Source organism: Lampetra fluviatilis, chromosome 15 (assembly GCF_964198595.1).
Source record: "Lampetra fluviatilis chromosome 15, kcLamFluv1.1, whole genome shotgun sequence".
In the NCBI taxonomy this organism is placed as follows: Eukaryota; Metazoa; Chordata; class Hyperoartia; order Petromyzontiformes; family Petromyzontidae; genus Lampetra; species Lampetra fluviatilis.
The window spans coordinates 8,700,974-8,728,860 of record NC_136289.1 but is presented as its reverse complement, the minus strand read 5'-3'; the positions used below and the strand labels follow the sequence as shown (position 1 = coordinate 8,728,860).

General features: G+C 44.5%; 1 protein-coding gene across 10 annotated transcripts; it reads left to right on the top strand.

The window, feature by feature from the left end:
• Nucleotides 1-1,222: 1,222 nt before the first annotated feature.
• On the top strand, nucleotides 1,223-27,813 carry N4BP2 (NEDD4 binding protein 2). Of its 10 annotated transcripts, XM_078863121.1 has the most exons (16): nucleotides 1,257-1,791; nucleotides 3,730-5,089; nucleotides 8,642-8,766; nucleotides 9,555-9,643; nucleotides 10,578-10,654; nucleotides 10,815-10,934; nucleotides 11,269-14,009; nucleotides 14,841-14,864; nucleotides 15,988-16,073; nucleotides 16,932-16,977; nucleotides 19,449-19,735; nucleotides 20,541-20,662; nucleotides 21,884-22,271; nucleotides 23,055-23,223; nucleotides 24,704-24,827; nucleotides 26,699-27,813. In XM_078863121.1, the coding sequence occupies exons 1-16, from the start codon at nucleotides 1,578-1,580 to the stop codon at nucleotides 26,757-26,759; spliced, it is 6,033 nt and encodes a 2,010-aa protein (XP_078719247.1). In that variant the 5' UTR covers nucleotides 1,257-1,577; the 3' UTR covers nucleotides 26,760-27,813. The 10 variants fall into 10 exon arrangements, with proteins under 10 accessions (XP_078719246.1, XP_078719247.1, XP_078719244.1 ...); XM_078863120.1 differs by lacking the exons at nucleotides 1,257-1,791; nucleotides 26,699-27,813 and adding an exon at nucleotides 1,223-1,244 and having other exon boundaries at nucleotides 24,704-26,690; XM_078863118.1 differs by lacking the exon at nucleotides 26,699-27,813 and having other exon boundaries at nucleotides 24,704-26,690.
• The last annotated feature ends 74 nt before the right edge of the window (nucleotides 27,814-27,887 follow it).

The following is a 27,887-nucleotide window of genomic DNA, read 5'->3' as shown; positions in this document are numbered from 1 at the left end:
GAATGTATCATGCTTTGTCGTATCAGTATATGTTGAGTACAGTAGTATTTGTAACTGTCATTTGTATTACCACTGAATTTATTATCCCAACCCTGATAGTCGTGAATATTTTCAACACCCATTGAGAAAGCCAATTGACATTTACTGTACTGTATATAAATCCTGCATGCATGCGTTTTTAGTTACTGATAAAACAAATCATAAGTATGTGTACTTTAATGTATGTCCAGTTTTAAACCATATTTGGGAATATTGAGTGTTCTCCCGTTATGTCGGTTCTCTTGAGGAATCCCGATTTACCATCTCATGCAGAATTACTCAGCAATAAAATTGGCCCTACCTTGGTTAACGTTGGACGAACGTCAACCAACGTTGGCCCGTCTACTGGGAGCTTCTTCATCTGGAGTACAGTACTGGGTAACAAAGACCCCACATTAAAAACAAATAGGGCAGCTGTGACAATGAATATTGTACAAAATGACAACTAATAAGGCACACCGGCCTTTTATTTAACAAGCGAAACGTTTGAGTTTTCGGCACATTTTAGACATCAGCAAACCTGAGTCCGGGATTCCCTCGTCCATCTGTGGGACTTACAAAAGGGCTGCCCGCACGTGTTTACAATGGGGAGCAAAGACAAATATCCCCCGTATAGCCTAAAGAGACTGTTGGGGCAAGAGCCATTAGCGAACACCTATGAAGGTCGGCACGGCACACGAGGACGTGGGTGGCCAGAACCACGCCCAGCCGTCTTTGTCTCCCCCGGTGGCGATGTTTACACACCGCGACCAGGCACTTCATTGTTTAGGCTGAGTCGACCTAGGGGAAAGGCCCAGGAGCGCTCTAACCGCTGCTTCTACACCACCGCTCCACCCGTTATGTTGACTTGCATCCCATTGGGATATTTGCACAGTGTGTTGGTGTCAGGTGCTTTTTTCTGGAAAATTTCTTTACAGTTTTTTCCTGGATTTTTCTGTTTGCGCAAAGCAACTTTAAGATGTTTTCTTGTTCTTGTTTTTTTTGCGGTTGCACCCGATTCAAGAGCCGAATGGCTCACAGGTCTCTACCAAATAAATGAAACTGAAACGTTGGGGCAGTGGCAGGAAATGTCCCCCTTGTGAGTGAATGGGGAGGCGGTGTGGGGTTGGTATCGCCACGTGTTGAATCAACGTGGAGGGGTGGAGGGGTAGAGTGGAGGGGAGGGTTGGAGTGGAGGGGGGCGATGACGTTGTTACAGCGCAAAGGTTAAAGTTGACGCGTTTTAAAATTGCGCAAGAGCTTTATTAAATAAATACAATTAAATACAAACATTCATTCGTAACGAAACGTTGTGGGGGGATGTCACAGAATCGCTGTAAAGTTGCCACGATGTTTTTATTTCGCGAGCGAATGTTGTCTTTTATTTTTCGCCGCCTCGGCCCTAATCTCGACACCGATGAGAAACGGCCACGTTAAACGATTGTAAAAGATAGGCAGCCCCCTTTGCGCATTCAAAGACTGTAGAAGTAGCGAAGTTACGTTTTCACAGGCGGCATTAGGACGTGAAATAATTCGGTAAATTGTATATCGGACGTAAAATGCCCAGAAAGAAACACGCCGGTGTCGGTAGCGCACAGGCGAAGGGTCCGAAAACCCCCTACGGCCTACACGCTCCTGCCGGGGAGGAAGCATGGGAGGGCGGCCCAGGAACTAGCACCACGCGGGGTCAGGTGGTGGATTCCATGGTGTCCATGTTCCCGAACCTGGACCCCCAGGTCGTCTACATCGTGCTGGTGGAGTGCGACTTCAGCGGTGTGCATGTTACTTTAATCTGACTCGGCGCGATTGTTTTGTAGACTGTGGTGTGCTGTTATTGAGATTATTGTGGTTAAGATGGTTGTAACAGTTTGCACTGTTAGAGGCATATTATTGGGTCGTTCATATTAATTCCTGGAGTCACGAAAGCTTTAAGTAAATGTTAGAGGCATGTTTTGTTTTCCTCCCCCACGCACCTCGCGTAAGCATGGTTGGCTACGTAATGTGCGAAATACGTTCAACATAGATACATACATACATGTTTTCAGTTAGTTATGTGAGGTTAATGTGGTGTCATCTTTTATATTGTTGACATCGTTATAATCATAATTGTCACCATCTTCATCACCATCGTCGGTTTATCGTTACTGTTGTCACATCATCATCAAAATAATCTCCGTCATGGTCTTCATCATCCTTATCGTGATCGCTGTTATTCAGTAACCGATGCATATTTTTTTGCTGCTATACATTTCCACGCGGTAAGCCACTTTGTTGAGTTATGATTTGTGGCCAGGTCGCTTCTGAAAATTACGTAACACCTCAGTGGGCTTTTACCTGGTAATAATTTTTTTATTTGTATATTTTTAAAGTGATTTGATTACATTTTCTATACTTTGCACCCCTATCGTGTTTTGTATTGTAAGTTGTAACGTTATGACCGGTCCCTACTGGACATCTGTAGAAAAAAAGAGCTTTATAGTTCATCGGATTCCTCCAGTATAAATACGTATTCTGATTCTGAACTTGATCCCGTTCATTATCAACATTCCGTCCTGGCGTCAACATCTTCGTTATCGTTATCAACGTCGTCAATATCTTCATCACTGTCGTCAAGCTCTTCATCGTCGCTGTTATTATCACATCATCATCGTTATCACATCATCATCATCGTTACATCATCATCATCGTCATTGACGCCATAACCTTAAATAATCGTCATCATGATCACTTGTCCTCATTAATTGTATTAATTTTTTCACTGTAATTGTTACCGTCATCCTCATCACGATTACTGTCATCATAAAGCATCTATCACAACGGTCACCATCGTAACCGTCATCCTTTTCGTCTTCATTGTTACCGTCACTACGTCATCGTCAGTCATAAATATTTGCTGGCATCATCCTCTTGACTGGCACAATCAACATCATTGTCAATATGCTAATCATTACTGTCATCACAACCACTGTAAGTATTATCATCACCAATGATTATACGACCATATCACAGTTTTCATTATTTTCACCATATCAGCGACGTCATCATAATAATATAATGTACAGCCTTTTGTCAGGCCACTGCTCAAGTTAGGTCTCCCCATGCTGTGTTAGTCAGAGGTTGTATGACTAAACTTCACCACGCTGGTCAGTGCGGGTTGGTGAAGGGCGGGGGGGGGGCACAAGAGTTGGTTTCGCAATAATTTGTCACTGGTGTTACCCATAGCTGAGAATCCAACCCAGTCAAGTGGGCTTACAATGTGCGAACCACTGCCCCACCCTATCATCTTCACCAAACAAACATTACCTGTGGGAAGGTGAAAGTATTGAAAGATGTGTATGGTACTTTAAATAACAGCAATGCAGTCTTTATGCAGAGACTACATTTTACTTCAATGTCATGAATACCTGCCACGTGTAACCGACTTAAAATATGGTTCGATGTTATATTTTACATGGCTTTTGTACTTCGTAAACTTTCGTTGAATTTCCATACAACCTTTGAATAATCCACATTGACTCATTTATGGTGCAAATTAGGGCATTTCGGTGCAAAGGTGCTGTGAAGAACGTGAGGTCGTTTATTAGATTGCTATCATTGAATTACGCTACTTTATTGAATGCTGACGTATGTTACACGTGGATTGTCTTGGACTGTTCATAACCTGCACAGCTGACACATTTCTCGCCATCTCCCTCCCCCTGGTCTGTTTAGCTGACGTGGCAATGGACTCCCTGCTGGAGCTCAGCGGGGCTGTTGGGCCACGACAGCAGCTGAGAGCAGAAGGTTTGAATGCCATTGCTCACGAGCTGATGAGCGGTGGCAGTAATTGGATTGGTGACTATGAGCAACCAAGGTCAGCTACAAACACCGGTGATATCGTTTACACTTCAAGCTCAACGAAAGGACCTGCAGATGAATTGAATTACGTTTATCCAGCGGACAGTGTTGGCACTGTGTCATCTGGTGAGCAGAGCAGTGCAAATTTCAGTATTGTGCCTTCTTCAATAGATGACAGGTCTGCTTTGAATCTGTTGCCATCAGAGGCTGTGAGTTCAGTTTTGGAAGTATCCTTTCCCTCCAGTATTTTACAGGAAAGTGTTATTGGAACCACTGGTTCAGATCGGCGTCATCAAAGCAACATGAGTTCTGGAAATTGTGGGCCAGTAAGCAGCAATCTGGAGGATAGTGGTGTGCCGTTCCTTCAGCAGCCTGCTGAAAATTGCAATGTTTCTTTTTCTGATAATTACGGAAGTATAGTTTGCAGTACAAAAGAAAATATGCGTGCAGACAGAGATGAAAGTGTTGTGGATGAAGCAGAGTTAGAACTGCAAATGGCCATCAATGAAATGGAAGAAATTCAGCACAATGAAGGTTCTGCGATTTTACAAGAACCCCAGTCAAATGTTGAGGGCTTAGCTGATTCTGTAAAAGATGGAGTGACACCTGCTGATTGTGGCGCAAGACAAGAAAATGCAAAAGATGTTGATACTTCATCATCTTCTCATGGTTGGAGTGCATCGGAGATACCTGATGCGGCCTTCAGGCCCACATCTGATTCTTTAAGAGAAAGTGGACAAACGGTCAAAGTCGATGGGTCCATTGAGTCTCAGTGGCAACAAAATGAGAATATTTCCACTGGACAGTGGACACCAATCAAGGTCTGGCCTCCCTCATACAGCAGAGAGGAGACCCATCCACTGAGCCAGCATGAACAACCTATGACGTGGCTGTCTGGCGGTGGCTGGCAAGGCTGGGGTGGCCAACCTCTGATATCAAACTTAGGACCGATACCTACCACAGATAACAGCTGGAATCGCCAGTTGTATGGTTACACAGAGCCCGGTGGCAATGTGTCCAGTATGAATCCGATGGCAGTGCCGTTCGTTTTTCGTCCAAATGCTCCAGTGCAGAAACATACACATCCATTGCCGAAGCAGCCTTGGCCAATGCAGGCCCTGCCTGTGCCTAGACAGCCATTTCCGCTGAGCAAGATGAGATCCAGGTCTAAAGAGGGGAAGGTCCTCTTTGTGCTTCGTGGCTTGCCAGGATCTGGGAAATCAACCTTGGCCAGGTAAGCTTACAGCCACATAATTGTGTATAAGATGCTTCTGAGAGGAATGTTTTACAAAAATATTTCAATACAGTGCAGTACTTTATTTAAATTTACACTGTTGTTAATGTCTAGTGTTAAAATAGACTTCGCTCTTTGGTTTCGATAAATCATACTGGATCCAGGTAAAAAATTGCAGTGAACATGAACTTTTGTGTTTTTATACATTTTTGTTCATTTCTTACATTGTTTGGATGCAAAGGTGGCTTTCTTAAATATACTGTACTTTTGTTTCAACAAAAAAAATGTGCACGTGTCAGTGGCTGAGTAACAAATAATCAAGAGGCTCCAAACTATAACATTGCAGTGCTATAAATAAACGTGCAATGAGGCAATGACACTTGTGTTCCAGGCATGCACATTCCATTGCTGGTAATGGATTGAATTTGTGTAATGTTGCCGCCTGCCCACAGTCACGCTGATAAATGTGTACATTTAATCCCATTGCGTATGATCACGACGCATTTATGTTACTAAGGCTTTTTGCCATGTGGCCTGAGACCAATGTGTATTTCATGAATCAAAAGTACACGTTTTTGTTTTCTACCTGACATTTCCCCCCCTCATGTAGGATCTGCCTTTCTGATCCTTTTTCTATTTTCATTCCTCACATCTACTCCAGAGTCATTTTGGTCACCACACTAAGCCACCTATTTCTAGGCCTGCCACTCATTCACAATGGTTGTGCTGCCATGGGCACCACATTTCTTATGATAGTTTTCCTCTCTATGACATCTCCCGCCCAGATCGACACCACTCTTGCCTTCCTACTTGTCTCCTATTATCAGATCTGCACTATATTTAGATAATTTATTAACCCCATTACCAAACCTGAGAAACCTAACGTCCATCTAATTGCCTATTAACTATCCCGAGAACAATAATTGGAACAGGTGACAAAGCATTTGCCGTTGTAGCACCAATATTTTGGAACAACCTTGTTTCCTCCCGTAACATTGTGAATCTTCCTTTAAGAATATCCTGAAGCAAAAGATTGGTGCTGGATACAGCCATATTTGCAAATGTGATTTGTAAGTTTGGTCCTTACCCATGTGTGGTGTCTTCAAAAATTACTCGCACCGCCATGTTGTAACAAGTCACCTGCTTACACTTTATTAACCTATTCTTGCACCAGTTGTAGGCACTCCTATAACTATCTATACCAGCGGTCCCCAACCTTTCTGGCACCAGGGACCGGTTTCGTGGAAGACAATTTTTTCACGGACCGGGGGGGGGGGAGTTCATCATTGGGTCTTTCCCCCTTTTCAAAGAAGCTCTCCAGCGACGTTTGTTTTTTACTCTTTTTCGCTAGGGTTAGCAGCTTATGGGCTTACCAAAACTGTGACTGAGACAAGTGCGCAGTGCGGGAAAGAGTCGCGGACGGAAGTGGTAAATAATAAAATAATGGGGCGGGCCACTCGCGGACTCGCCGCTCACCTCCTGCTGTGCGGCCCGGTTCCTAACAGGCCGCGGATCGGTACTGGTCCGCGGCCCGGGAGTTAGGGACCCCTAATCTATACGGTAACTTCTCCCCACTCTTATCTACCTTTCGCCTCGCTTATTCTGCACTCAGCAGCGCTCCTGTCAGCGACTCCGCACACAGTGTCTTCGCACACAGCGTCTTCGCACACAGCGTCTCCGCACATAGCGTCTCCGCACACAGCGTCTCCGCACACAGCGTCTCCGCACATAGCGTCTCCGCACACAGCGTCTCCGCACACAGCAACTTCGCACACAGCAACTCTACACCTCCACCTCTGCCCTCACCTACGCTCCCTCAGACCCACTCACCCGTCTGTCCCGGGCGGGGGGATCAGCCATCACCCGCCCGGCGACGGCGTTAGGGTTGAGGTTGCGTTGACGGCTGGAGCGGTAGCGGCGCGATGTCTTCTTAGTTGTTCCCTGGCAACAACTCCCCGCTCTGCTCACGGCACACGCCCTTATATTCCTCTGCTAATTATCGGAGACTTCCCGTGCTTCTCTTTAAGATCTCGCCAGGCTGGCGCCTGTCGGCCCATCATTCAACCCTTATCTCCCGTCTCCTGGCAACACCTCCGGTCTCAGCGTGCACAACCGGTCGACCCCGTTTGCACCTGCTTCGCCCCTTAACAACTGGCGGTTTGCCCGTGCAAACCTCACGCGCACCTGTTTGTCCTCAGTTGCCCTCGGTTAACTGTGCACACCGCGTATTTCACTACACTACGCATGTATCCATAGTCCATTTTCAATGTGCAATTTTATTGAGGGATTGTGTTGTGTTAGTGGGGTCTTGGACTGTTTTGTTGTTGTTTTGTTGCCTTTCCCCAGCTTGCATTTAGTGTTGGAAAATCGGCATGTATGTATACATGTCATTTTTACTTGTATGTTGTATGAATATATTTTTTTTCGTGACTTGCTTAATTTTTCTCTTTTTCACTCTATTCGGCTTTTTTGCATTGTTTGATGTAACTTACTGACCTGCCCCTGCTCGACATCTGTGAAAAAGGCTTCATAACTGATTGGATTTCTAGAGTCTAAATAAAGATTCTGATTCTAATTATTTCTGACCGCAATCCAGCCTTATGGCTATATAGGTTTTAAATAATCTCCATTACCCTATTTTCCGATTTGGAATTTGGAATTGCTGGGCGGTGGTGGCGCACACCTGTAATCCAGGCTGTGGAGGCGAAGGTTTGTGAATCGCACAAATGTTGTGATACTCCCTTCCCCCTCGGCGTTGAAGTGACATACCCTGGCTCAACAGGAGAATGCGCTACAGCAAAAATCTGGACACCACCTTTTACGTATGCATAGGATAGAGTATTTCAGCCTCAAATGTATGGGTTTTCTCTTCGTGCTCCGGTTTCTCCCCACGTATAAACACTCATTAATTGGCGGATAACACCTTATTACATAGAGGACCAAAGCGCTTGGGCAATTATTGGCACCGGCTCACTGCGTGGCCACCTTCCTGCTTGTCCGTGGTTCCTCGCGCTTCGTGAGTCATTATTTTTCTTCGAGAGTGAGCGAAATTATTATGCTCCGCTATAGTCAACATTGTCAACGTAATACTGGTAGGAACCTCCTGGTTACACCAGCCCACAGGGGGTTATTGTGTCCGTCCGTCGTGCATCCAAAAATGGGAGGCGTGGGGCTGGGTGGAGAGGGGAGGGTGGAGAGGGGCTGGGTGGGGAGGGTGGGGAGGAGCTGGGTGGGGAGGGGAGGGGCTGGGTGGGGCTGGGTGGGGGTGGCTGGTCACCCCGTGGTGCCCTTATAAAACTCAACATTTAACCTACTCACGCCGGTTTGTGCCCGCCCTCACAGCCGGCCATATTTGCGGAATACACCACGCCGCCATTGACCCTGGCCATTGACCGAGCAACCCAACGTTCCTACCAGCTCTCTCCGTAGGAATGTGTTTTGTCAACGGAATTCAAAATCTCAATAACTTTTTAGTGCTCGGAGCAGCAATGATGGATGACTAAAGTTGACTGCAGCGTCTCACCTCTAAAATGATTGATCTGAATTTTGCAGAAATATTAAGGAGCAAGGTCCAAATGGGGTTATCCTGAGCACAGACGACTATTTCGTTAAAAACGGGACTTACTGCTACGACCCCTCGGTACTCGGCGAGGCGCATGAATGGAACCACAAAAGAGGTACCTGATTGATACGTTTGGTTTTTGTACCTTGAGTAAGAGGGCCTTGCATGTATATGGCCAGATGGCAGCGAGAGGTGATCTTGGCTCAGAGGTGGCATGTGCTGTTTTCGATTTCAGGAGCTGTTAGTTCGAGCCCTGACCCTGTGTTCCACAGATCTATAACAAGCACATAAATCACTATGTGTATGGTTTATACTCATGTAAGTGACTGTCAAAAAATGCTTTGAGAATGGGACATTTCACAGTGTGTGCACTAACATAAAAATATATTTAAGTTTACGCAGTAGTAATAATAATACGATAGTACAAAATGGAGGCGCACAAATTAGCTTTTTTAATGTCAAATGTATAATGATTTTTTTTGTCCTTTAAAATGTATTTTTAATTATGTTGAAATGTTTAATGTGGCTTTTTTTGCATTGTATTGTTTACACACAAAAAATGGTTTTGCACTACTTGTTTAATACCAAGTGTCCCTTGAATAGCAGACTTTGGGTCTCGATTTGCTGTTATCTGGTCGTAAAATGTGTATATCTCTTACATCGTAACCTTTAGCATTATTGCTTGTTTAAGGTCAGTGCAACAGAATGGAGGAAAAAAAACCTGTAATACAAATGTCTGTTTTTCTAATGTTAAACATATAATTATCATAAAAGGTCACCGAATTACATATGGATGAGGGTGCAACAAAAAAAAGCTTCCCTACCACTGATTTAGTGCGAGCATGTTCGTGCGTAACATGCAATGGTTGGGATGCATTTGCATAGTTTTTTGTGTGCGTGAAGCCAGGGACGCGATGGATGCAGGAATGTCACCCATCATTATTGACAATACCAACACGCACAGCTGGGAGATGAGACCCTACGTTGCCATGGTAACTCACCTCAAACACAGATGCTCAGCAATTCGCCTCATACACAGAAGCTGCCTGTAAAATGAAAAAGTGCAGGAGCGTATTATTAATATCATGCCGCGTGCTTCCTCATTAATGACCAGGTGTAGTCGAATAGCTGCACACACACATGTACAAAAACATAGATCCCCCCGTATAGCCTCAACAGACTGTTGGGGCAAGTGCTGTTAGCGAGCACCTATGAAGGCCAACATGGTACACAAGGGGGTAGGTGGCCAGCACCACGCCCGACCGCCTTTGTCTCCCCAGTGGCGATGTTTACACACTACACCAGGTACTCATTTGAGGCTGTGTCGACCTTGGGGAGGCCCAGAAGCGATTCAGATAATTGTCACTGGCGTTGGCTGCGAGTGGGAATCGAACTCGGGTCGCCGGGTTTGTAGTGCAGTGGGCTAACCGTTCCACGATTGCTCCCCATATTTACAGTATACGTGTACATATACACACCGTGTAATTGATACATCAAGACTTGTACGTTTCGAATAGTACTCTTGTTATATTTATATTAGAATGTCCATAGCTGTAGAATAAAAAAACAACCTTTTGTGGATTATGTGAACCAATCGTTGAAAAAAGCCGTTATTCATGTTTATCATTACAATCACAGACAAAAGAACCACACGCTGTGATATAGCATGACCCAGGCGTGTGTCATTTTCATATGTTTTTCGGCATTTGAAACGGCAGCTTTTGTTGAGTTTGAGTGATTTTTGAGTGCCATCGACTGACTTGCAAAGCATAAAAAGGTTATTCCTAGAAAGGCCACATTCATGAAATAACATGTAGACAAGTGAAGTGGCTGTGGGCGGGGGTAGTTTTTTTACCTTGGAATACATAAAGCATCAAGGGCTGCAGGGTTAATGCAGTATGTTACGTGTGATGCCGTTGTTCAAAGGCACTGCAAAGGAAATACAAGATTGTTTTCAAAGAGCCCGAAACGCCATGGAAGTTTAAGACCAGAGAACTGGAGAAGTAAGTGCTATAAAATATGAAAACATTTTTTTCAGATTTTCTTTTGATAATTGAAACCTAAAATTAATCACCATTCCATTGAACATCCTTCACTTCGGATGCGTTTTTAAATTGATTTTTTCTTGTAAATACCAAAGTGGATATTGGTTCTTGTCCGCAGGCGAAATGTACATGGAATTTCTCGGGAGAAGATAGTACGCATGCTAAACAATTACGAGCGTCACATGACTGTGGAGAGAATAATGGGCTCCTTCAAAGCTCCACGTGACCATTGGGTGGGGTAAGTGAAAGTTGCTCGCTAGCACTTTTTGATAGCACTTGTGAAACAGAAGAAAATGAGTCGACTGTTTTACCCCAATGAGGTGCACCACTGCTTACGTAACCCAGTCAATTACAGAAGTATTCTTAATTGCATTCTCAATACTGCGTGCATTTTCCTTGGATTGTGATTCGGTGTAATTTTTCAAATTTAACGTGATCAATTAAATTCAAAAGTTGTGTTAGTGTGTAGTTTAAAAGTCTGTTATGGATGTGGCTTGATGTGATTAATAGGTCATCCTGTAAATTGCATTTAGGTTAAAATGTTCAGTCCGTGATTTAATTTCATGTTGCAGACAAGAAGACGTCAAGGGAAAATCTAAACAGATGCTTGCCCAGACTGAAAGAGCTGCCTTGCAGCAGGCTGTTAATCATGAAAACGGCTCACTGCCGTGTGCAGGGCGACCATCCAATGGTTTTAAACAGCATTCTCTTGGCAATACATCTTCTGAAGGGGCTGCAGTGACGGTGAATAAAAATATCGAAGATAACAGTGATGCACGTTCAACAGAAAATATTATTCTTCCAGACGTATTGCCACTTGAAAGTAGGACGGTTGCTGAGGGGTTACCAAAAACGTTGGCTTCTGATTGCCAAGCTGAAGTCATTGAACCCGACAAATGTTTTGCATGGAGCAAAACGGCTGATAGTGGAATGAATGCTGTAGATAATCAAGTCACAGATAATCCAATTGCATTGAGCATGACGATGAAAAAAAGAACTCGAACGAGGCGCCTAAAGAGTCCAGCCAAACAGATCCCCCAACAAACTTCTGATCTTTCGAGAAATGAATTTGATCCAATAGATGACTGGCCCTCGGATACTCCCACTGCCCCCCTCGGCCAGAGAGTAAGAAGGCAACGGCATGACTCCACGCCAAATACAGAGGAAGTTGAGAGTCAGGCCGCTCCTGATTTAACAATTTGTCATCTCCCTGGGTGTGAAACTGCAGCTTCTGCAAGCGGTGAAGTAAATGAAAGCCTTGATGCAGGAAATGCACAAGTGATGAGCATTGAGAAGCTGCAGGAAGATTTTGAGCCCAGCGCTACCCAGAAGCAACCAGAGACTGATGCTTGCGTGCCCGCTGACATTGTCAGCACTGGGCCTGGAGAAGGAGCCGACATGGCGGAAGAAGATGTGTTTTCCGTTAAACAGCCGCACGATCACACAGGAGCGGACTTCGAAAAAAACAAGGAAGCCGTGCGTGGGCAGCCTGGGGGCATTGTCAGTGCATCATGCACAGATAAGGTTACTGCTGCCGTTGAAGGTCGGATTACAGGACGTTCAGATAACGTACCTCATGTTCTGAAAGTGGCCAGTTCATCGCTCGTTGCTGAAAATCCCTTCTTGGCCCAGGTAATGGAAACTGTCCGCTTGAAGCAGAACGAACAGCTGGCAGTTTCCATTGATGCAATGGAAGGTTCTCATGATCCGAAAGGTGCAGCTGCCGTGACCTCCATGCCTAGGTCTGCCAAAACAGTTGAGTTAGTTGCACATTTCTCACAAGCGTTGAGCTTGCAGAATGATGATAACACTGTGGTCGATAGCCGCGATAAGTCTGCGCGTCCTTTGGATCGAAAACATCAGTCCACTCACACAGCACCAGAGGACTTTGCGTTGATATGGAAGGTGACTAAAAACAAATTGGATAGTGTTGATCCATTTGTCGTCGTATGCGGGAATCCAGATCGATTTACTATCCGTAATGAAGCTGTTGCAACTGCTGATGAAGCGGGCCCCAATATTCCATATAAATTAAAACTTGACAAAGGTATATTAACAGACGACATGGAGAATCCTGAACCGGAGAGAGACGCAGAATATTTGGTAACACATTTCAGATCAGTCAGCAGAGAGGTTTTGGTGGACATTTATGAAAAATGTAACAGGAATTTAAACTGGACAGTGAATGTTTTAATCGAATCGGGTGTTGAAATGTCTGAAGAAATCTCAGAAAAAGAAACTGACACTGAAGTGTCATCATTCATTGATGAAGACGTGTTGCAGCGGATAGAAACCATGGAGTGTTCAACCAAACAAAATAGCCAAGTATTGAACCGTGTATTGCAAAGTGATTCATCAATGCAACCAGACGTGCTTTGTCACACTGCTCGTGCTCAGCCTGTCGGAAAACAAACTGAAACTGGCCCCAGCAACACAAGCATCGGCACTGGAAGCAAAGAAGATGAAAGTGGAATTGATTTCTGCCCAAAAAAATACGTTGTTGAGGATACGTTGGTTGATTGGTGGAAAAACACCCCACCGAGGCCTGTCGGTGAAGTAAACACAGCAGTCTTGTCTGATTGTGGACGTCAAAAAATGGGTGAAGAAATTGATGGTACAACAGGCACTGGTGGCCAACACATCGATAATGTCCAACCTAAAGGAAATGTTGTACCCGGAGAGAGCAGGAATGAGGTTTCCTTAGGTCACGAAACTAAAGGTGCCGATTGCGAACGTACGTTGGTGAACAATGATGTGAACCGCGTGGAAGGTGAAACGGACAATCCTGCAGAGCGAGAAGAACGTGACTGCTGCGAATACAGTGCTGCAATTCAAGATGACTCAATGCTGGACAGAAAGATTATTACTTCCATAGATGACAAGCTAAGATCTTCAGACAACAGGGTGCGCGCCAGTGAGACCGTGACCACTTGGGAGCAGCTCGCCGCTTGGACGGCAATGGCCCCGGGCAACGCATCAAACGCCTCGTTGGCGGCACCAGTCCTGGAAGCGGCTGGTACCTCGGAGACGCCGCCTGCACAGCCGGCGATCACGAGGGGCATCGAAATAGAAGCGGGCGCAGTGCCGCGAGCACTCTCTCGCGGGGCCACGGAGGGCAGCGCCGTTGGTCAAGTGCGGGAAGTGGAAGGCGATGATTTATTCGACAAGGGCCCGGGGGTGGGGAGGACTGCACAGCCTTTGGCGGGAGATGGAGCCAATTCCCTTCCCCACCTGTCCACCCTGGAGTTCTCTCTCCCCCACGAGCTGGCTATACAGCTCATAGAGCTCTTTGGCTCCATTGGCCTGGATGAGTGTAAGTCGCCGAGGGTTACATTAAACACTCACGAGTCTTTTTTTGTATGTTGATCTGATGATTGATTTACAACCCATTGTTTGGATGCAGACCCTTCCCACGTGAGGAGGGTGGGGGGTTATTTGACCATACTTCACCAACGCTGATCAGTGTGTGAATTGGTGCAGGGGCCACAGGAGCCGGTTTGGATATCCCCACTGATGTTGGCCTTGACCGAGAATCGGATGCAGAACTCAGTTCGCCGGGTTCATACCGTTTGAAAATACTTATATTGCAGCACTTACAGCAAAACATGAGCTATAAACGGATTGAGCTGTAAACAAAAATATTAGCTTTACACTGATTACACGTCAATCTGTGTAGCAATGAGAGGTGCTTAACAAAAAGCCATTGCCACACTTAAATATGATCAGAGGAGCTTTCCGGTACGTTTTGTTTCAGCATAGCTGACTATTTACAAAGTATGTAGGAAGATGGTGACTGGGATGATTTATGTAATGTATATATGGTACTGATTATGGTAAATAGTAGAGCCTGTATCTTATAACCTCTTGTGATGTGTGATATAAGATGGTGGGGACATTCAGCCCCTCAGCCATCAGTAGTCATCATATTTTGTGTCTTCACACATGTGGTAACAATGCGAGTGAAAATGTGTCTACGCAAAACACTTGCTCTGCCTTGTCAAGCCATGGATTAAAGCCAGGATATTAAATGAAACATAATTCGATTGCCAGGGTGTTTTGTCAACTGCAAACGTTTCCCAAAAGAATTTTGCTGAATTTAAAAAAAAAGAGTTAAATATTAATTTTCTTGTCCGCATCCCTGCAGCTACTGGTGATTTTTCCTGTGGGGGTATGTTATCTATACTTGCTTACACATAACCAAATATTGCGTTTATGGCCGCTTCTTCCCTTCGCTGCACCTTCGTTTATGTTTGCATGTGGATGCTATTCTTTAGTCGGCTGGTGATGCATCTTATATTCATGCTTCCAGCCTCTTGTGTTGAGATCTGCACTTGTGCGACGCGTCGTAGTTTCTTGTTTACATTTTAGTCGGGTATTTGAAAGCCTGGCTTCGGAAACAACTGCAGTCTTGCGGCATGAACCTGGCTGGCATGTCCTCCCCCCACCCCTCCCCCCCCCGTGCTAACAGCGTGGCGGCAAACATTTTAATCGGTGTAGCGCCGGCGAGAGGGCAAACCGAACTCTCGATCGTGGCCGGGATGGTTAGAAACTACAGCTTGACATGTTTCCACAGCATTCGGGATGTAGAGCGCGCCTTTCCTATGCCGAGTCAATTAATTTGTAGTGGGCCAGGTCTAATGGGCCCCTTCGGGTGGAAGTGACCACTCCTATACATTCTTAATGCTCTCACTTACGTTTGGAAAAGCGGTCATATTGATGGCACTCCAGCTGGGAGAGTGTCAAAACTCCATTTGTGGCGGTGGTAATTAAAGTCAAATCAGAGCAGGCAATTGATAAGTGATAATGGCTCTTGAGATTGCTTATGAAAAGGTTTTGTGACATCGTGCCTATAAAATTACTGCAGTAAATTATAAAGGCCACTGCTGTCCTCTTAGTCACCCCCTTGTTGCCACACTGCCTGTGCTAAAATATCACTGGTGTCATTTGAGTTTCGGTGCTGAGGAACTGAGCAGTGCAGTAATGTTGAGGGAGCTGCAGATCCCACCAATCTTCTATAAAGCAGTTCTGTATTACCTTCATTTGTTTTGGTCTTAATCACAATGTGTGATTAAGATTAGTCTTGACTAGTATGGCATTTAAGAATTGGCACCTATCTCCCTTCTACTGGTCATCCCAGGCCAAAGTTCCTCCGCAAATACAACTATCGCTTAAACACGGTCAAGCTGAAGGCTGCCAAGCGGCAAAGTTCACGCAGTGCGTGGCCTGTGATTCAAGCGCATGCTGCTATCCAGTTTTGTTTGCTGTGAACATTGCTGACTCCTTGCTTGCAGTTTCACTGGCCCCCGAGGACCTGGCGGTGCGAATCGATATGAAAATGGCGCAGATGATTCACCAGCATTGGAAGGATTCCGTCATGGTGTGTGTCTCCCCGCAGACCAGACCTCTTGCCACAAAGCACTTCCCATCGGTCGCTCACTCACTCGCCGTATTGAATTTTCCCTTTGCTCAAACACCTTTGTACGGTATCGAGTTTGGAAAAACATGTATGTATGTTGAACTTCTTTCACACTGTAAGTAACCAACCATGCTAATCAGTTGGAGGGAGAAAGACAACAAACTTAACACAAAAATTAGTTCTAAATTAGTTTTCAATTTAGATTTTAAAGTGCATAGCTCCAGTGGCTTGTTAATATCGGAAGGAACAGCGTTCCAGATGGCCGCTGAAGCGCATCTTAAAGCGCGCGATGCAGTAACTGTCTTTGTTCAACAGTTAGAATAGTTAGAACACAACTGTTGAACACAACTTAATATAGCCTCTTGTGACCTGCGGAATGCAATATCAGATTTTGTAGTATATAAGCAGACAGAAGGCATTTGTATACAGTGCTATATTTTTTATCGTCATTATTTACTGATTGGATCACACGATTTGACTTGTATTATCTCTTCCAAGTCCTCGCTGTGTATGCAGTTATGCATCGGTAATGTTTATCCCAGATTGTTTTAAATACATTTGAAGTGAGCATCTGCTTTAAGTTAGGTTGGATGACAGCGTTGTTAAACGGCAATTTATTTCACCCACGTCTAAATACCGCGTCATCCTGAGCTCCGTTTCGGGTTTGTGTGTACTTGTGCAATTGCAGGAATGTACCATAGTTTATTGGCCAGTATATAAGTATGGGGAAATAAAATATGGAGGAATCGGATATCTTAAAAAATTTCATACCATTACTTATTTATGTCTCATACTTTAAATGCTGTCGCGTTTGTGTAGGCCCGTCAGAAGGAAGAGGCCTTGTCTTACCAGCTTTTGCAAGAAGGTAATGGTTTAAAATATATTAAAGAGTACAAATATATCACGCACAACACCCTACTTGTATTAACAACAGTGCAATATTAATTTAGAAGCATGACCTATTGTAGCATACCCTTGGGGATCATTATGATAGTGAATGGTATATTAGTTAGAATGTTGATGTTTTTCAATGTTATTAGAAAACATGACCAATATAATGTAATACATTCTAAAACCTATCTCTTGGCCCTTGTGGTTTCTAAAGAGTACATTGTGAAGAGCGAGTCAGTGCTACAACTTTATTCACGTGATACATTTGTAGAGGAGAGAAATAGGCGGTGCGCACGGTTAAGCGGGTGCAACGGAGTGCAAACAGGTGTGTGCGTTGCGACATGAGGTTTGCACCGACAAACCGACAGTAGTTAAGGGGAGTTGCGGGTGGAACTGAGGTCGAACAGATGTGCATGTTGTTGCAACATGAGGTTTGCACAGACGAACCGCCAGTAATTAAGGGGAGAAGCGGGGGCAACCGAGGTCGAGCAGGTGGGTACGCTGTGACCGGAGGTTGGCGCGAGATGGGGGGTGATGATAAGGGATTAATGGGACAACTGGCGCCGGCCTAGCGGCAACTCAAGTAGAAGCACGTGAGGACTCGGAATGAGCAGGGGGAGCGAGGGGAGTTGTTGCCGGGAACCAAGAGTGAAGACATCTCGCCGCTCCAGCCGTCAACGGGACCTCAACCCTCACACCGTCGCCGGGCGGGTGTTGGCTGAACCCCCCGCCCGGACAGACGGGTGAGCGGGTCTGAGGGAGCGTAGGTGAGGGCAGCGGTGGAGATGCAAAGTTACTGTGTGCGAAGTCGCTGAGTGCGGAGCTGCTGTGCGCAGAGTGGCTGAGTGCGGAGCTGCTGTGTGCAGAGTTGCTGAGTGCGAAGACGCTTGTGTGCGGAGTCGCTGTGTGCGGAGACGCTCTGTGCAGAGTCGCTGAGTGCAGAGCTGCTGTGTGCAGGATAAGTGAGGTGCAGAATAGATAAGAGCGGGGAGAAGTCAAGTATATGTGACCGTACAGATAGATATAGAAGTGCCTACAACTGGCGCAAGAACAAGTGAATACAGTGTAAGCAGGTGACTTGTTACAACGTGTCGGTGTGAGTAATTTTTGAAGACACTACACATTTAACAAATACAGGTAGTCCTTCTACTTACGATGGAGATGCGTTACGACGACCCCATCGTAAGTCAAAAATATCGTAAGTCGAAGATGGACTAGCCTACCCAGGAATCTTAAAGAATGGTGATAAATTAGCAAAACAGAGCAAGTTACAGTACTGTACTGTATAAACTATTTACTGTATGTATTTATTAATTACAATACTGTATTGCACTCGGTAAAATGTAAAGTAAAAAAACAAAGTAAATTCTTAGCCTACCTATATGAACTGCAATTTAATAGAAAGTTTTTTCAGGAAACAATGTTATCTGTTCTAAAAACTTTTAAGATGCATTGAACATATCGTATTGTGGTAACCCTAAAATGAAATCGCTAAAGCTACGTGTCATACATGCATTGGATGTATCATAATATATCATATTGTACTGTACTCACCAAGATTCGTACCTCGTATGCTGCTGCGTTTGCCTGCCGCGCGAAATTTAAAATATTGTACAATTTTGTCGTATCGCTATCGCCATCGTAAGATCAAAATATTGTAACTCGGGGACTATCTGTGTACGTAATTTTTGAAGCGTCGCTGCGTAAGAGGATCCCACTGGAATGTTGTAAATGCGATTAAAATGCCATTTTCATTTTAATGACCACAACCAAAATATATTGAATTTGCTTCAGCTTCCGAAAATTTGCCAGGTAATTTCAATTTCATTTTCTATCATAAAAAACTGACATTGGTTTATTCATGGAATCAATTGGTAGTTAACGGTATAGGCAGTCACTCTTCCCTGCCTACATCTTATACTCTCATCTTAATCTACTCCCCTTCACGAACTCTCCCCTCCAGCAATCGAGGCTGTCTTTCGAAGCCCCCAAGTCAACCTTTGTTCAGTGGTAGGTCACTTGCTTTCCTCTGCTGCCCCCATTGTCTGGAGCTCCTTTCTCCCAGCCATCCATGCTGTCGACTCTGCCACTTTTCAAGGCCAGGATCACAACCTTCATTTTAACCCTTGCTATAAAATAAATATGCCCACTGTTTTTGTTCAGCATCTTGAGGATGCAGTCACAATTAGACACGATATAAATCCTGATTGTACTCTATAATATGATTTAATTCATCTGCCATTTGGCCCTTTTCAAATTGGATGTTTCCGAGTAGAATGTATTCAAACAAGAAAATGTGGCCCAGAATTCAATTTCGACAAGTCTTCAAAGCCATTGGATACTCCAATATTACTGGCTGGAACAACCACCCATGAACAGGGGCCGATTTATTCTTCACCCAACTGCCGTTATTACATTACATTTCCTGTCACTGCCCTGCTCCAGATGCGAGGTTGTCCCACCTTATGATGTCCGAGGACGACCAAGCAGCAGACAGGCCTTCGTTCTCGCAAAACCGGGGCCCCCCCAGACCCGGTAGTGCCTCTAATGCCACGTCGGGCCGCCGACAGCAGTGGACGTCCATGCCGGTGTCTCTGCTTCTGGGCCCCAGCGTCGACGAGGATTTGTGGGATTCTCCATATGCGCCCAGCTACAGGCAGAGTCAGGGGCAGCCCTCATCGCTGCTGGACATCATGTCAGAGGAGCTGGCCTCCCAGCTGAGCAGGGAAGAGGTAAGCGCAGTCAGTCGCACCCCCATGAGATTCCCGCTGCAGTATTTCTGCCGCTTTGCGAAGTAATTTTAGTACGTGTTCCTATTTTAAGGGTTGTGACCTGCGTCAAAGGAGGGGAGTTAAGTTAGCTCATTTTCTGGCAATGTGTTTTTGCATTCAACCATCATCAGCCGGGATCTGTCCACTGCTGGATGAAGGCCTTCCCAAGCCATTGCCATCTCTCACGGTCATGCGATGCAACAATCAATCGAGCATCTATACAGGAGATGATTTAATTTGGCTGGTATTCGATCGTTATTCACGACCACCGCTCAATATCTACTTTTGCAATATGTTCTGCTCGAGGCTCCTTTCCTTAACCCTTGCATTAGTTTTATATAATAATGACCTTCACCCGCACTGACCATTGTGGTGAAGTATGCTCAAGTAACCCTTCCTACACGGTGTGGGGAGGCCCTCATCGAGTAGTGGATTGACCAAGGGGCTGTACGTGTAATAATATAGTTTATATATGTAAGGTGCATTTTATCCGTAGATCCACCATAAAATATACATTTTTAACAAGTTATATTTTTGTATGACGATGTAATTTCCCATTTATTTGCTAGATTACCACATTACATAATGCGTTGCCCATACATATTACGTTAAAGTAATGGAAAGTTTTACCTTAAGATAATCATATTTATTTAAGTTTCAACTATAATTGTATCACTAGGTGTCTGTTTACAGTTCTTGTCCATGGTTTTTTTTTGGAAGCTCACCGTAATAAATAATTCATTGCCTCTACATTTATTTGGCTCAGGGAGGAGGAAAAACAACGAGGACAAGAAAAGACGTGTCGGCTAAGTTGAAAGAACAGAAGTTGTTTGAGCTTTTCCCGGGCATCGATCGTCAGTTTCTTATGGACGTCTACAGAGATCACGAGTGAGTGCCCGCTTCTTCTTCTTCGGTCTGCTTTAAAAAAAATATAAGAATTCTGTGCTAATGCTATCCATGGGGGGAATTATCAGTGATGTGTTAGGAATCAATTTTCCCAGAAAAGCTTAAAATTGCTGCCAACGCTCTATTCGTGTTTGTCCTCTTTAGGATGTAGGGCCGGTGCTGATTTCAAGGGCCCCCTTGGCCTTGTCCTTACCTACTTTCCGCTTCTCATCTCACTCTACTCTCTTCCACACACTCTCCACTCCAGCCACCCCCAGTCAACCCATCGGCTCAGTGGGAGGTCACTAATTCTCTCCTGCCTGCCTAATGTGGAACTTGTTTGCCCTCGGCCATCTGTGCCATTGACTTCCTGCCCCTGTTCGAATCCAGGCTGATCACCTTCCAATCTTCCTCTCACTATGATTGACCATGTAATTTTCTCTTATTAGTTAAATAAACACCCCCCCCCCCTTTTACCAGATGCTCAAGGTCTGTACGGCGTGCTGAGATGCTATTCTATTTAGATGCTATATTATCCAAATTGTATTGCATTTCAGAATGTTTGTAAATATATTTTTAATTTTTTATTGCTGTACGAAATGAATACACTTTCATTTATTTCAGTGTTATTATTCGCCGATTCAGTGTTGGCAGTGGTGCACAAGTGACAAAAACTCAACACATGCCTTGAAAGGAAATATGTATATCATAAGTGACGTTTCGGGGAATGGCCCTTCTTGAATGTGTAATTGATTAATGTGTTGAGTTTTTACTCTTGTACAGAAACTAATAACAATAATGAGATTCTGTATCTTTAATTGCGAAGGCCTTACTGAGTCTCAAGACACTTTTTCAGCTGGGTCTTGCTCTTGCATTTTTGGCCAAATTACATTATTATTAGTGTTTAGATTCTGATATGAAACAGGAGCACCTCAAGAAAGCCCACGTATACAGGAGTATAACGCTTGAAGTTCCACACAGACCCTCTTGCTGCACTGTCATATCCTGTCCACCACACAGCCCAGTGGGTTTTGTCGTTTCACAAATCTTCGTGATCCACTAACCCTCACGTCGAAAGTGCAAGATTACAGGTGTATACTACCAAGCTGGACTCGCTTGAGATTCACTTTAGAGCTGAGCTTACACATCTTTTATTTTACACCGGTTGGGAAATCCATTGCATGGGAACATCACAATCGGCTGATTGCGTTCTCACTTTCACAGTTACTCCCTGGATAGCACACAGCAGTTCCTGAGCTCCGTTCTGGCCACTGGCACCAGCCCAGCCCGCACGGTGGTGGCCTCCGACGTGTATAGCGAGAACGAGCGGCAGGAACTGCGGACGGCGCTACGGCTAAGCCTGCAGGAGCACGCGCTACACGGTACCGGCGGCGCCGGTATTCCTGCCACCTCTTCACCCTCGCAGTCCGTCGCAGGGCCCCGAGGGCAAGACAGCGATGACGCCGCCTTCCAGGACACGGAAGCGCCGGACTACGCCGACTTCCGCGCAGAAGCCTTCGCGCACCACCAGCGGCGGAGAGAGTGCTTCCAGCGGGCGGCCGAGGCATGCCACCGGGGAATGCGCGATGTCGCCATGCACTACGCGCGCCAGGTGCGTTCGCTTGGCCCGGGAATTGCGGCTGCGCTGAGCCTGGTGCGGGAATTTCCAGCTTCGGCGTAACTCTCCACATGACCGAAAATAAACCTCGGGTACTGTCGTTGTTGAGAGTGGGTGGTCATGTGCGTGGCTTTGTTCTCCACGCATTATCTGCCTTGTGTTGATTGATCTGAAACGTGCAAATCTATTACAGTTACATGAATGAGGTTTTTTTTTCCTTCCAGAAATAGGTCTTCGCTTTGTGACTGAAGCTGCTGAAATTGACATTCAGTACACTGAAGTAGTACTATGTTTTCCTATTAGTTTAACTCGTATACATATAAAGAAGTGTCAATAAAGCAATAATAAGTATCAATATATTCATCATCAGATGAGATCTATTCACTTAGAAATGAAGACCTCTGCAAGTGAAACTAACCAATTTACTAAATGTTTACATGGAAATTAAGTATCTCAAACCACTGCAGAAGAAATGTGGGAATGTGGAAACACCAGGGGGGAGACCGAGAGGCAGGTATAGAAAGAGGTGATTTGAAATGGTAAACCAAGATATGAAGGGATGTGGCATGGGTATGGAGGTGGCAGCAACTGGAATAACTGGACTAAGAGGACCAAATTTTCCCCCACAATAAGGAAAATGTCATGCTGAAGAGAAGATAGCCCAGATAACGTGAGATGTAAAGCCTCGACAGATTACGTTTATCACTTACCGAGTCTTCCAGGCGGCATTAGCATCGAGAGAGAATCCCGTCCGTGGTTGAACGTGTGCCACCCCAGGGCCACCTGCACGGTGAGAAGATGAAGGAGTCGAACGCGCTTGCGGCACACGCCATCCTGCAGCAGCGGAACGTGGCGCTGCTCCCGCACAGCATCCTTGACCTGCATGGACTTCACGTGGGCGAGGCCACGGCCGCCCTGGCCGACGTCCTCGAGCAGCGACAGAGAGGTGCGCGCGTGCCCGCGTGCTTCCACGTGCCTGTCACGCATGCCCCACCGTATTTGCGGTGCAGCGGTTGTGAATATAAGTGGGTCATTGTTCTTGGAAGTTTTCAAAGCTGTTACTTTATCATGTGCACCAACAGGGGCTTGCGCACAAACACGTCCACGTCTACTTACACCTCGTGCTCTCTTTTAGCCCCCCCCCCTCCCAATACGTTCCATTCATTGGCTACCACATTCTGATAAGCTCCCCCCCATCCCCCTTAACTTGTATTTAAAAACTTGCATCTTGGAATCCCTGCCTCACTTGATACAGCAAATCTGGCTGTGACGGTCCCACCTGATGACAGAGACTTGTGTTGCCTCCGAAACGTCGTAATTTGTATTATTTTATTTTTATTAATTTTAATTTCATTTTTTTACCTACGTGACTTTACCGAAAAAACTAAGAGTATGAATCCTTGCAGTCACGAAAGCTTCAAATCTAGAACTGTTATGTGTTGCCGGAAGACGGTACAGAACGACTGGTTTTCTGATGTGGTTGTTTGGTCGTTTGTTTACTATTTGCATGCATAAGTGGCTACAGAAACAAGTGGGTGTATTGTACATAAATATGCTCAATGTGGGTGTACGATAAACTGCAGCTATAGCTGCGGGTCTTTCTATGGTCATCCATCATTCTCAGTTCAGAGCTAATGCATTCCATTTCTCCATGACCATCATCATGGACCCATTCAAATTATACTGACCATGTCATTCATATCGCATTACTTTTTGCTTCATGAATGCGAACCACTTGTTTTTTTTTTACTCTTCAACTCTGCCACCGCATGTACTTTTCCTGAAATGTGCAATTTGCATTTGTTATTATTACCAAACTGGAACTTACCATTAGGACATAGCCTGGGATGTTTGGACCGTAGACTGATCATTTTATCTTTTTGCAGGCTATTGTATAAAAAATGTACGTCATCCAGAAAAGACTTGTCAAGTTGCATAACTTGCAGGAATGTTGTGCCAAATCTTAATTTAGGGTTCTAAACATTATTATGATCGCCACACTCAAACACTGTTGCAGCAGTCAAATTATCGTTGATTTTTGTTGCAATTAAACTGACTGTCATTTCAGAATTGCCATGAGTATTCAATTCTGCAAAGCCAATTATGAGCACAAAACGTACTTTCATGACCAAATGCATTATTAAGGTATCACAGGTCATTTAAATGTTTTATCAAAGCAAAATGGTGTCCTGTGCAAAACTGAGGTCTATCGCAACATTGACCCACTGATGTTTATAAACAGTGCAGCCACATGGAATAATTGAGATACAAATTGATTCACTATTGGAATTGTGCGCTGCAGTAGGATTCATGCCAGACATGCGAATTCTGCGAGTGGCTGCTGTTGAACACAAGGTCAGGTTTGTTGACATTGGTTAACGTTTATTTTATTATTTGTCGCCCTGACCCATGCACGCACGTGGCAGAGTGCCAGGCCCAGGGAAAGTCAAGCGTTCTGTCAGTCATCACGGGCCAAGGGAACAACAGCCGGGGAGGAGTGTCCCGGCTCAAGCCAGCCGTGCTCGACTACTTGCGGAAAAACAAGTACAGGTGGGACGCGTCCCCCTCGTCCGTCGATTTTTTTTGGCCACAATGCGAAGAAGGCCTGTCGCGGACCTTTTTATTCCTGCGTGAAATAACGACGCCCGTGATTAAATCGCCGAGAATGCTCCCGATCTCATCAGATCTGGAAAGCGCGGCAGGTTTGAGGTTGAGCCTAGATAGTGCATCCGTCAGTGACCACCGTTGCTGCCAGGTTTTTGTTGGTTGCGGCTGCCGTGCTAATGGGGGGTGGTCATCAGAGCGCAAGGAAGCAAAATCCATTATTGCACTGTACTTTAACGTTCCCATATCTATGCTCAACTTCTCCTACCCGCACCGGTCCAGGAACCCTCATGACCAATAATGATGGTTGTGGGGTGCAGACTCCATTCAGTCCTGGATCGACAAAGGGTTGTGGGTAAAACTATTGAAGCCCATAAGCTGGTAGCCACATTGTCCTCTCCAATGTGGCATAGAGCTACGGAACCACGTGTTTGTGCGCACCACAGCTCCAAACGAGCATTTCCCCAAGCTTCATTGCTTGGTAGCCCTCCCATGGTGCAGCTTTTCATGATTACAAGTCATTGGGTGTGTGCAATGTGTGACGAGTTAATTTAAATTGCATATCAGTGGAATATATTGGTAAAATGGGGAAAGGCTTGCCTGTGAGGGTTGCTAGGCCTGGAACTTTTTTGAACACTTGTATACTAAATCCCCTTATTATTTATCCACTACAGTCTTTTGTTTGATCTCAGACCTTGAGCTGAACTTAACCACTCGCTATTCGGAACGTCAACTACCGTACTTACCAAATCAACGAATGGTCAGCGGTGGTATAGGATCCTGTGTGTCAAAGGTCGTTTTGGCACTTGCTTGAAAAGAGGGAGAGAAAGCGACAATTGAAGTGCTGTCATGAGTTATGGTTTGATCGCACGGCTGTGCTATTGAAGCTTAAAGCAGAGCTCTGTACCAGCAGAGGCAGGTGGTTGCAATACGCTGACTGGACCCTTTGAAGTGCTTGCGTAATACAGTCAACGGTAAAGCATTTTAGTTTGCTTCACAAGCCGCCACGTTCATATATTTTGCTGTTGACCGGGACCCCCAAGGGGATGACTTGGCTGCCAGTGGAAGACTTGTACAGCAAGTAGTTTTTTTGACCTGTGTGCAGATGTTGAATGTTTCTCCTCTCGTATCAGTGAATTCTCTTTGGGCATCCTGGTCACCTTCGGACACTTTATATGCAAAGCCACACGTTGTGAAAAGAAAGACCCTTCTGAAAAAATACTCGGGAGGCGTTTTGGCAACAAATGAAGAAGTTATTATACTTGGGGAGACCTTGATATGAAAGTCGATTGAGCATGGTTGATAATGACGATGATGGCACATGCCTATTCACTATTATAAATGGTTGACTTCATTGGCACTCAATGTTTAAGCTGGGGTCATGGATGTTAAAATTGAAAATGATAGTGGAACATTTCCTTTGTTATTTTTAGTTAATGTTGCACCTGAAACGTTTGAGCTGTTTACCAGTGAAAAATAATTGCAGGCATGTAATAAATGATTAAAATTGACTTATGCTCGTGTGATACATGAATAGAAGTGTTTAACGATACATAATTTATAAACGCATGCAAATCGCATGCTAAGAGTCCTTTATGATAAGGATAGCAAGACAAAACATGGTGGCACGATACAAACGAGACAATCTATATGGGACAAAGCAAAGAGAACGCATTCATTTGAAGGTAGAATACATTCTTGATTTGAATGCAGTGAATCAAAGTGGTGATATGGTGCGGGCTTGTGGTGAATCGTTCCATGCGTAATAAAGTATCCAGTGTTGAATTGTTGCCAGCGTGACCTCTCTCTCTTGGCAGGTTTTCAGAGCCTCATGCGGGACTGGTCAAGGTTCATTTGCCACGCGCGCGAGAGGTTTGATGGCATGTAGCGCGACGCTCTTTGAGCACACTGGCATCATTGGTATTCACTTTGCTGGTGTTATTTCATAATAGTTTTTTGTCCTGCAAAGAAAAAATATTGAAAGAAAAAAGAAGCTTGTAATGAACTACTACGTCAACCATACACCAAGCTCATAAATCAGGCTATTCAAATTTAATAACAATTTGTGTAATGGTTTCTTAATTTATATCCGGAAGACATTACTTTTAAATCTACCCAATAACGATGACTCATGAACTAATGTACTTGTAACGCAAATGTTTTTTTTAAAAGCTATTTTCATGCTTTTTTGGTAAAGGGAAAGTTGGTATAAATTTTTTAAATCTATTTTTATACTTTTTGTAATGTCTATATAATTATGACTGCAGGGGCTAAGGTTATTTCAGGACAGTATTACGGAACAGTTATGTAAGTGATAATGTAAAATAAATGGTATTAATTTACATTAAACACATTCTTAAATGCATAGTATATATTTTAAAAAATCTGGATAAGATGTTCATACGAGGTATTTTTTCTAGAGATGTTTTAAATCTGTAGAGTATACTGAAGCCATTTTAAGATAATTGTTGCACTAAATAGTTTTTCAAATTTGCATACAAACTATTGAACAACGTCTAACATTTTATAATTAGTGTTTCTTGTAAAAAAAAAAATTTGTCTGGTCATTAGTACACAACATGGCATGTAGGTAGACCACAATTAAATAACAGTGTTCTCAATTTACAAATACAAGTCTTACTGATCTCTCCCCGTAGTTTTGAGTGATATCCCCTTGCAAGTGTGTGGGGGGGGGGGGTTATCCTGGCAGCCCCAAAGCCTTGCCTGAGCTACAACAGTTCAAGAATTAGTCCAACAACCCAAAGCAGTGTCTTGGGAATCTGTTTATTTTAGCAAGTACGAAGAAAAATTGTTTACGAGTGTTTAAAAACATAAGCCTGCTTTTCATTAAAATGTATGTGGTTAATGAGCATTGTACCTTTGCACGCGATTTTTTTACTGTATTCTGGGGCAATGCCACTGATACATGTTTGCACAAGTGGCCTTTACCTGACTCAGTGAAATGAAAATAACTAAATTTGTACATTTTGTTCTGCGTGTTTTCTT